Source organism: Marmota marmota, unplaced genomic scaffold, assembly GCF_001458135.2.
Source record: "Marmota marmota marmota unplaced genomic scaffold, marMar, whole genome shotgun sequence".
In the NCBI taxonomy this organism is placed as follows: domain Eukaryota; kingdom Metazoa; phylum Chordata; class Mammalia; order Rodentia; family Sciuridae; genus Marmota; species Marmota marmota.
The window spans coordinates 11,586,889-11,597,177 of record NW_025999880.1 but is presented as its reverse complement, the minus strand read 5'-3'; the positions used below and the strand labels follow the sequence as shown (position 1 = coordinate 11,597,177).

Below are 10,289 nucleotides of genomic sequence, written 5' to 3'. Positions count from 1 at the left end.
GAGGGAGGCGAGACTCTCTTTTCCTGGACATCTCACTCTGCCTCTCGTTGGAATGGAGAGAAGAGCCCCTTGCCACTTTTCTGTACCAGGAACAAAAAACATCAGCCAACATTTGACTGTGCTGTACGCCAGACACTGAGGAGCTCTATCATCCCCACAACAGTCTATGTGGTGCAGGAGGCACTCTTATACAACTCCTAGCCCCAACTTTAGCAGAGCAGTTTAGAGAGGCACAGAGAAGGGCAGTTTCATGTCTAAGGTCACACAGCATACCAGAGTAGGTGGCATACTCACATGACACAATACTGCCCCTACAGGCAGAGCCAGGCTACAGCAGAGCATTCTGCCAGTTTAGCGGAGAGCCCACCCAGTGTCCCACTAGCTGTTACAGGTATTATTGTCCACCGCAGTATGGGGGAGTGGGAGCATGCTAAGTGGGACAGAACTCAGTCTGGCTCTTTCCTCTTGGCTGGGCTGGGCCAGGCTGGGCATGGCTTCCACCCCCAACTCCCAATGGGGTTTCCTCCAAGGGAGAAGCAGCTCCGCAGTCTGCCTGTGCTGGGTGTGGGGTCCCAGGACCTGTGTGGTTCTGGTTCTGATTCAGCCCTCATGTCCTGTGTGACTTGGCCTTCCCGCTCCTCTGGGCTCCAGTTGCCTTCTCTGAGAAGGGAGTGGGTGGGCCTGCTGACCTCGCCGGCCCTTCCAGCTGGGCCCTTGGAGGACGCACAATCAGTCCGTTCTTCAATAAATGGGCCAGGGAGAAGGCGAGAGCATATGAAGATATTTTGACTTTACTGCTTTTGGGAAACCCCAGATGGAATCTGGTGTGGAATCCACAGGGACCCACTGACTGCATGAGGTCTCTGGGTCACCCCACCCCCATGTCCCCGCATGCCTGAGCAGACCCATGCATGCAGGCGCGGGTTTCCCTTCCAGTGTGGGATTAAGTGTGGAACAGAGGGGTGCTGTCCCTGCACGGGACCCTCCTACCCCTAGACAAGAACAGTCCCTTCTCTGCTCAGCCTGGGGCCCCATGGAACCCCTACCCCGCATCTGACTTCACCCACCAGGAATGCTGGAGCCATGGTGAATGCTGACCAGGGCCTGGTGCTCTTGACCTGCCCTGGGACCACCCACCTCTGGGCTCCTTGCCCCTTCCCCATCTGCAGGACGGAACGTGGAGGGGAAGTTTGGTGTCATGGAAACAACTGAGGGCCCCTAGGCAGGTTCTGGGGATCCTTTGGACTCTATCCAATAGGGCAAGTTCTAGGGACCTCACTTTTTCCACTGGGAAGGATAGGGCTGCCCAATTTAACAAATAAAAATGCTGGACACCTATTTAACTTTGAATTTCAGATAAACAACAAATAAATTTTAGTATAAGTCCATGGGATATACTTTATTGGGGGGGGGGGTGCTGGGGATTGAACTCAGGGGCACTCAACCACTGAGACCCATCCCCAGTCCCATTTTGTATTTTATTTAGAGACAGGGTCCCACTGAGTTGCTTAGCACCTCGCTTTTGCTGAGGCTGGCTTTGAACTGGCGATCCTCCTGCCTCAGCCTCCCGAGCTGCTGGGATTTCAGGTGTGCACCACCACACCTGGCGGAATATACTTATACTAAAAGAAAATCACTTGTAGCTTATCTGAAGTTCAAATTTAATTAGGCATCCTTTTTCTGGGAATCCTAGATGCAGGTGGGGTGGATGCCAGAGACCCAGAGAGGAAGTGATGTCAGGCTCCCCTCCTCCTGCCCTTCCTTGGGGCACTGGTGCCTGCCTTGTCCCTTCACCTCTCCAGCCCTCCCAGTCTCCCACCAGGCCCTTCTCAGGACACCTTCCTCCCTCAAGCTCAGCCGTTCTTCTCTTCCCTAAGACCCACACCTCTGTAAGGCTCCAGGCCTGGGCAGGGTGGCAGGGAGGGGAAAGGGGTGTGAGTATATCACAGAACTCAGGTGCTGGTCTAGTGGAACTGTGCAGGGACAGGGGCAGGGGGTGAGGGAAGCCCAAGTAAGCAACAATTTCACTAAATTGGTGGAAATGAGGGTGGTGTTGGGAGAAGGTTCCAGCACTCTCAGGACTAGGTCCCCTTAGGAAGGGAGGCAGTCTGGGTCTACTGCCAACAGCAGGGGAAGAGGTGAGAGGTGCTTCTACCCAGCCCAGCCCATTCACCAAGCTCCTAGTCACTTTAGATCGGAGACTTTAGACTTTAAATAGAGGAGGAATTTCTGGGGCCGGGTCCCTTTTGAACTTGGCTCAGGAGACTAAAAGATTCCATTTTTGTTTGTTTGCTTGTGCATGCGTCATTGAACCCAGTAGCATTCTACCTCTGAGCTCCATCCCAGCCCTTTTATTAAATCTCATTTTGAAACAGGGTGTCACTAAGTTGCCTAAGCTATCCTGGAACTTGTGATCTTCTTGGCTCAGCCTCCCCAGTGTGCCACGGGCACAGGCACCCGGTTTTTTGGAAAGATTTTATTCTAAGGAATGAAAAAGGTCAGAGGGGAGTGAGAAACAGGGACAGAAACAGAAGGAGATGAGAGAGAGAGAGAGAGAGAGAGAGAGAGAGAGAGAGAGATATGGGGGGAAACGGACAGTAGACTGGTGGTCAAACCCAGTCATGGAAAATGGAAACAGAAAAACACTCTCCACTGAGACCAACAGAGTGACATCAGAAACGGACGGGAAACAACTGGGATCCACAGAAATTGGGAGAAACTGGGTGCACACAAAGATGCGGGGAGCCAAGACAGGAAATCACAGGCTGGGGGAAAAAGGGAAGACACAGAGAAGTTCAGTGGGACAGATAACACGATCAGGAGAGAGAAGCACAAACAGGCGAGAGGCAGAGAAAAGCGGAAGGGACAGGCAAGGAGGACTGCTGTCCTAAGGAGCCGAGATGCTACTGAGGGGCGAGGTTGGAGTGGAGAGTGCGGCGCCTTAGTCCTGCGCCTCGCAGGGCGACCCTCCTCTTTCCCCAGCGCCCACCACCGCTCCACTCCGCCCGGTCCGGGGTCGCCCGCTTATTTTTTCACCTCCAGCCGGGTGGCCTCACTTCTCGTCCCTCGCCCCCACCGGCCACCCTGCCAGATCGGTGAGGACTGCTAGGAGGGCGCCAGGTCCCAGCCCCAGCGCAGCCCCACGTCCAGTGCGCGCGCCTCGGGCTCCCGGGGTCCTCGCTGGGCGATGCTGCCACCTGGCGGCCAGACTTCGTCCGCACCGCGAGCCTGGAGGGCCGAGAGCGGTGGCCGTCCAGGGGTCGGAATCCCGCCGCTCGCGCCCGACCCGCACCGGCCTGGTCTTTTAGGAATCCCGACCCGCCTGCTTGCCCGCGCCCCCGCTCATCCCACTTCCTCTGTCCGGGTCATGGACCCAGTGGGCATGTCTTTAACCACAGGACCTTAATTTCGCCTTTACGCAAAGAAGAAATGTACACCTGCCACAGGACTTCAAGGGCCCGGGAACTTCAATGCACCAATGCTGTGTTCTGGGTCTGAATCAGAATCTCAGGTCACTTTGAAATCCACCAGGCCGCCCTCTCTTACCCACTCCCTTCTTGAAATACAATGGGGTGAATCTTGCACACAACACCCAACACACACACACACACACACACACACACACACACACGATTCACTCCAAGCCTTCTCCTCCCTTTCCTTAAACCTCTGCCCCCCTGGGAGTCCAGATGAGAAGGAGCTTCCAGGGCCCCACTCCCCCTGCCTGCATCCCCTCTCCCATTCCCTGACAGGCACAGAACCACTTCCTTAATTCTAGGATTCAGGGTAACCTAAATCCTGTGATGCCTAAGCAGTCTTGAACTGACCCCACGACTTTTTCTTTTAATCAATGAATCTTTTCTACCTTGCAATTCCCCAAACCCTAGCAAGACTTCTCCCGCCGCCCCTCCACTTCTCTCCCTTCCCCCCTCTCTGCCCCAAGACTGATCCAGCCCAGGTGCATCAGCTCCGCCCCCATTCCGAGGCCGGGCCCCATAGGTGGAGAAAAGTGGGAGAGGTCGCGGCCCCGCCTCTGCCCTCCTCCCGCTACACACGGAAGCTCAGCGGCTTCGGTGCTAGGATGTCGGACGCCTGGGTCCCAAGCCTAGCGCCCACCTTGCTTCTTAGCCTGCTGGCTGGCCCCCACCGCGCGATCGCCTGGGAGGTAAGCCTGTGGAGCTTTTCGGGCCCTACCCTATTGGGCAGGGGCATGCCTCTGGAGCCTGGTCACCATCTCCCATTGTCAGGACTTCCTTGTGACTACACGCAATTAGCAACTTCCTTTTTTTTCCCCCTAGAAATGGAGGTGGGGGCACAAAGAGAGGCCCTGGGAAAACCTAGGCTCCTTTACCTTTGGGGGTAGTGTGTAGTGGGACCACATCTGCCTCCACCCCTCTGACACCTTGGGCCTCTGAGTGGAACTTTGACCCCCATATTAGCTTTTTTGCCCTTCCAACTCTTTCCCCGTCTGCGTCAGAAAGCGGGGCGTGAGGTCTAGACGCTGGGTCAGGTGTCTCCCCAGCTTGTTCCTTCAGGGCTGGTTGACCTTGGGGATGTCTCAGACCTCTCTGGGACTGTGTTCCTCTGTGCCTTAGAGGAGAGGAGGTTCCCTCACCTCTTCTAGGGGTGGGGATAGAATTCCATCCTGTAGTAGCATTTGGCCTGGCTGCCTGACCCAAAGCTGGGGTGACTTCTGAAACCCCTGATTTTTAAAGAGAAGCAGCGTTTGAGCCCTGCCCTCCTCTTGCCCCAGGTGGGATCTGAGGAATCCCTGGGCGGGGCATCTGAGCTCTACAAACGACCGGAGATGGGTATGCTGTCCTGGGATGGCCGATAATTCTGCCAAGTGACATGGGACTAGAAGAGGCATTTTTAACTTCCTTTTGTTGGAGAATCTGAAGGAAGTCTGGAGCTTGCTCCCCAGGGTAAGAAGGTGGTATTCCTTCTGCCTCAGTGGATGATCAGCACAGCAGCACTGAGTTGAGCATCCTCTTAACGCCCCTCAACAGCCCCAGGGGCAGGCACTGTTAACAACCCCCATGCAGAGAAAGCTGGGGCTGCTCCACATTGCCTTGATACTTTGTAAAACTCAGGCTCTGAACCACCCCAGACCAATGGCCTGCTGGTTAAGATGAGGAGAGAGAATCCCTGAGAAGGTCTCCTCCCCCTCCCAAATGGAAACTGGGAGTAATTTATTAAACCTGTTAATTTTCCATCACTTCTCAGTTGGGGTCCCCAGGGAGAGAAAAGAAGGACAGGATATGGGATCTGAGAGGCAAGAGGCATGGCTGAGTGCCTGGATCTCGTGGTTTGCTTTCAGTTCTATAAGTCACCCCTGTGTGTTGTGGGATTCGGGAGACACCCTCTCTGGGTGTCTCTGACCTCTGCAGTTTCCTTCCTCCTCTGGACCTCACTAAAGGACAGAGCTTATGAAAAGATACTTAACCTGAGACTGAGATAAGAATATCACTTTGGTACTCTTATCTTTATGGTTGTGATTAGCACATGAAATGCTATTTTTATTATTATTACTCTGTGGTGCTGGGGATTGAACCCAGGGATTCATACATGCGGGGCATGTACTCTGCCACTGAGCTGCATCCCCAGTCTTTTTATTTTTATTTATCATTATTATTTTTAAAAACAGGGTCTCACTAAACTATCTCAGCTGTCCTCAAACTTACGATCCTCCTGAGTAACTGGAATTACAGATGTGTGCCACTGAGCCTGGCTGCTATTTTAATGATTTTAAATAAAGTGTAAAGATAATGGTGGTCTTGCCAAAACTGGCTTTCTGTTCCTGAGCCCTGGTTGTTTGTTCCAGGTAGCTAGGACAGGGGATGGATAATCTCATTTCCTTTGTCCCATACCTGTATCCCTCCCCCACAGTCTGGGAGCAGACAGGATAGAAGTAAACGAAACCAGGTAATCACTGAATGATCGTTCATTCATTTGGCAAATGTCTTGATACCAGGTTTTTCAGCGGTGATAAAAACAGACAGAAATCCCTGCCCAGGTGGAATTCCCATCCTCCTGGGCAGACAATGAACCAGGAAAGGTCAAATGTCTAGTATGATGGGCATTGACAAGGGATGTGGAGAACGGGTGCCGAAGAGGAAGGAGGCAGGGAGAGGAAAGAAGGCTGGAGGACTCCTGGCCACCCTCATGGATTCTCTCTCCTCATCTTAACCTGGGCAGGGATCTGAAGGATGAATGGAGACTCTGGCGGGGTAAAAGTTGTGTTTGCAAGGGGAAGAAAGGGGACCAGGGACAGCAGAGGGGGAGGGGCTAAGGCTGCTCACTGGGGTCTGTACCCAAGGAGCCACTGAAGAGCAAGGTTGGTAGGTGATCTGATTTGCATTATAGCAAGAGTCGTCCTGCCTGTAGTGTCCTGAGTGACTCGGGCAGAGCAGGAATGAGGAAAGTTGCTGGTCCCTGGACCACAGATCTTGTGGGCATAGAACTGGAGGAGTGATCAGGAGGAGTGAGCTTCCAGACTTGGGATGAATGCATATGCTGGGGGATGCTGGGAAGGGGAAGGACAGTCTGCTGGCCAGGGGTCAGCTGACCTCCAAGTCATGACCTGGGGACATGGTAGAGGGAAGAAGGGGCTGAGTCCACTGGGGATTTGCTGGCTGTGACACACCTGAGCAACATCTGATTGGAGACCCTCATCCCTCAGTGTATGAGTCCTGACCTCTGCCTCTTTTTTCTTCCACAGGAGGCACCCAAATGTAATATCTTCTTGTAAGTCTGGGCCTTTGGTTAGAACTTCTAATCTGGGGAGGTGAAGGGAGGGACAACCCAAAAAATGCCCTGCCTGACCTTCCTGGGTGGGGAGGCAGACAGCTCATCCATTATCCTCACCTCCCACTCCAGTCAGAAACCACTCCCCCCCTCTCCAGAGAGGGAGAGGGGGAGAGAGATCTTCCCTCCTTCCCTCCACCAGCCAACCCTGGGGAGCCCCATGCTTGTGGGCAGGTCAGTAGCTTAATCCCAAGCCCTCCCACTGCAGTCTCAGGTCCTGGAGGGTGGTGGACAAACTGTCTTTGCTGACACTAATATATAGATAAACCTCAAGAAGCCTGAGCACAGTGAGGAGGAGCTGGGGCAAGGGTGTCTGGGCAGAATGTTTCCATCAAGTCACCTGCCCACCTTATACTCCATGGGTGCTTTGGAGGGTTTGCTCCTCCTCCTTGAGTTAGCTCTGGGACACTGGGCATTGCCTCTATGTCTACGTCACCTGGGTCAGTGAGAGATGCTGCACCTGCCCAGGGAGGCTGTGGGGTATTCACACCCCCACTTTATAGCGGGGGAAAGTAAGGCCCAGTAGGGAGTAACTCAGAGCAGGACTACAAGGCCATCATGAGAGGCTCCTGGAAACCAGGCCCTGCCACTCAGCCCAGAATGGGGCCTGACCCCTACCCCCTAAGGGGGCTTGAGCCTCGAGTGTATGGATGTTTGGGGATGCCAGGGTCCTTCTGCCTCTCCACTGATCATTTCTCTGTCCCTGAGCAGCACCTGCACCCAAGGACACAAATGCTGTGGTTACAACTGCTGCCAGGAGATGACAATCTTCTCCGGCCCCTTGAGGTGAGCCCAGGATCTCTGGTACTATCCACAGAGGGACCTGGTCCACACAGGACAGTCCTGGACATCCTGCTGTGGGGCTTGGGTGGGCCCGGGAGGGGAGTGTGGTGGGGTGACCTGCACTCAGGGTGATGTTGGCGGTCCCCCACCCTAGGATCTTCATCATCATCTTCCTCATCATGCTGCCCCTCGTGTGCATCTGCGGCCTGGCTAAGCGCTTCTGTAGCAAATGCAGGGAGCTGGAGAGGGAGCCTGCAGAGGATCACCAAGGGCTCCCAGGCCCACCCTCCATTTCCCCGCAAGAGAGGGCCATGGCACCTACCTCTGAGCCCCCGCCACCCTACAGCGAGGTGGGTCTCTCTATCCCAACCCCTGACTTGCTCCTGGGCTAGCTGTCCCTCACGATTGTCCAGATTTTTACAAGGACAGGATTAGGCCTCAGTTATCCCAGCCCTTCAACCCTGGAGAGGGTTCTGATATCATAATTGCACCCCCCCTCCCCTGGGCCAGTGAACAGGCCTTCGCCCGCATGGGGGTGGTGATGGCCAGGTCCAGGTCCTAAGACCCAGTGCCCTCTTTTCCCTGCAGGTTATTCTGAAGCCCGCCCTGGTCCTGCCTCCCACAGAGCCGCCCCCTCCCTACAGCTTCAGCCCTGAAGAGTATGCTGGGGTGCGGAGGGGCATTGACAACCCAGCCTTCTGAGCCCCTCCTCCATCTCCTGGCGAAAGCCAGAGACTTTGGGGACTCCTGGAACATCCCCATCCATCTTGCCACGTCTCTGGTCCTTCTTGGATTTAACTTATTGCTTTTTCTGCCCTCGTTCCTCTCCATCTGCCTCTTATCCTAAGGGCTGGGTGGAGCCACAGTATCCCCTCTTCCAAGTTAGAGGCTGCCAGGAGGAAAATATCCACAGCTGAGGTCCCTGCAGTGGACTGGGCTGCTCTGCAGACTAGAGGCAGAGCTGTCGCTGGAGACACACAGATCATGACTGGACAGCTAGCTCTGATACTATGGAGACACTTCTGTACCCTGGGGAGGTTGCACGGGGTGAGCTGTGAGCCACCTTGAACTCCACCTGAATGGAGAAGACCGCATTGTACCCACCCCCAACACATGCTCCAAACACATGTGGTCATTAAATTTTAGCGGACTGTGACCAGAATCTGCCTCTGGCTGTGTGAGGAGGTGGGCGGGGCGTGGGCTCTGACATAACTAGGGGCTGGAGGGAGAGGGACGCAGCACCAAAATCCGATGACAGATCCGATGATGACCCTCCATGAGTCCGTTGACCGTCAGCCTGGGAAGACGATCCATCCATGCTGGACAAGCTCGGACCTCCAGTTCCTTGAGGTCTCTGGGTGCTAAAGAGCTGGAAATGGGCTGGGGGTGACAGCTGTGTGACTTCCCCATCCCATCCTCACTCTGCTTCCCCTGGGAAATGTGGGACTGCCTCGCTGTGTATTGGTGAGACCCCAGGGAAAGCCTGAAGCTTGGAAACAAGACTACTGGGAGAAGGTGGGGTGCTGAGGAGGCCAGGAGAGGCGAATGCATGGGGCTGGGCATCGGTGGACTGGAGCCCCTGGAGTCCTTGATTAGTCCACCCTGGAATCTTCTGGAGAAGAGTTGGCAGATCCTGCTGTGCTTTTCCATTCCTGTGTAAACTCTGGGCACTGAAGCTCAGCCCCACCTCAGAGTCTGAGCCCCTAAGAGGAAGATTCTCCCCTGTATGGCAGAGGAGCTTCCCTGGGCTTAGTCCCATGGGGTCTGCAGCAAAGCCTGGAGCTTGGAGCTGCGCCTAGGTGGTGCAGAGTGAGGGAGATACCGGTGCCAGGCGCCTCCACCCGACCTTTGCCCTGTACCCTGCCCTCCTCTCCAGGTGCAGAGCACAGCATCAAGACTGGCCAAAGCTCCTAGGACAACTGGAGGTAGATGTAGCTCTGGTATGCTGACAGGGGTTCTCCCAACATGGCACCCGGACCCAGGCAGGTGGCAGGACCAGGGCTTGGAGATGGCACAGGCATCCCCAAAGATGTCAGGGATAGGACACGGCCTAAGGAAGAAGAGTAGTTGCTGATAAGACAGCCTAGTCGTGGCAGTGGGGAATGAGCCCACAGTAGGTGGAGTCTCCCTGCAGCCCCAGGGGCTAGCTGAAGGGGCAGGAGGCACATTTGTGGGTGCTGTGTGTCCATGTGTGGCCAGCTCCAACTAGAGACGTCTCAGAGCTGGCATTTGCTCTCACTGGTGAGCACCCACCCCTGGAGGAAGACACTGAGCTATGGACTTTGGAGTCCTGAAGGCGGTTACCCTCAGCCTGGATGCCACCCTCCTGTCATCAAAGATGGCATAGGGCCTTTAATTTCTCCTTCTCAGTGACATCCAAGTGCCCTGAAGAAGACAGTCTGTCCTGAAACCCAGGGTGACTGCCTCTTGGGCTCCCCTGGTCACTGTTGGTGGGAATGAAAGAAATGGGACCTCTCCAGGCAGCTGTCTGACACTCTCATGCCACAGATATTTCCAAAGCCCCTACTGTGTGTGAGGCACTTAGGTCTGGCCACCCAGGAGCAGGTGAAATGCACGTGACCTAACAATTTCACTTCTAGAAACCAGCCTTCAGAAATGCTCATGACACAAATCCTCATAGAGATGTCTGTCACCACATTGTGGCTCTAGGGAGGTGGAGATGAAAAGATTGTCAACGT

General features: G+C 54.8%; 1 protein-coding gene across 1 annotated transcript; it reads left to right on the top strand.

Moving 5' to 3' along the window:
- The first annotated feature begins 4,034 nt into the window (after window positions 1-4,034).
- Window positions 4,035-8,746, top strand: Tmem92 (transmembrane protein 92). The gene is made up of 5 exons (XM_015495488.2): window positions 4,035-4,165; window positions 6,722-6,747; window positions 7,519-7,593; window positions 7,745-7,940; window positions 8,179-8,746. The coding sequence occupies exons 1-5, from the start codon at window positions 4,082-4,084 to the stop codon at window positions 8,290-8,292; spliced, it is 495 nt and encodes a 164-aa protein (XP_015350974.1). The 5' UTR covers window positions 4,035-4,081; the 3' UTR covers window positions 8,293-8,746.
- The last annotated feature ends 1,543 nt before the right edge of the window (window positions 8,747-10,289 follow it).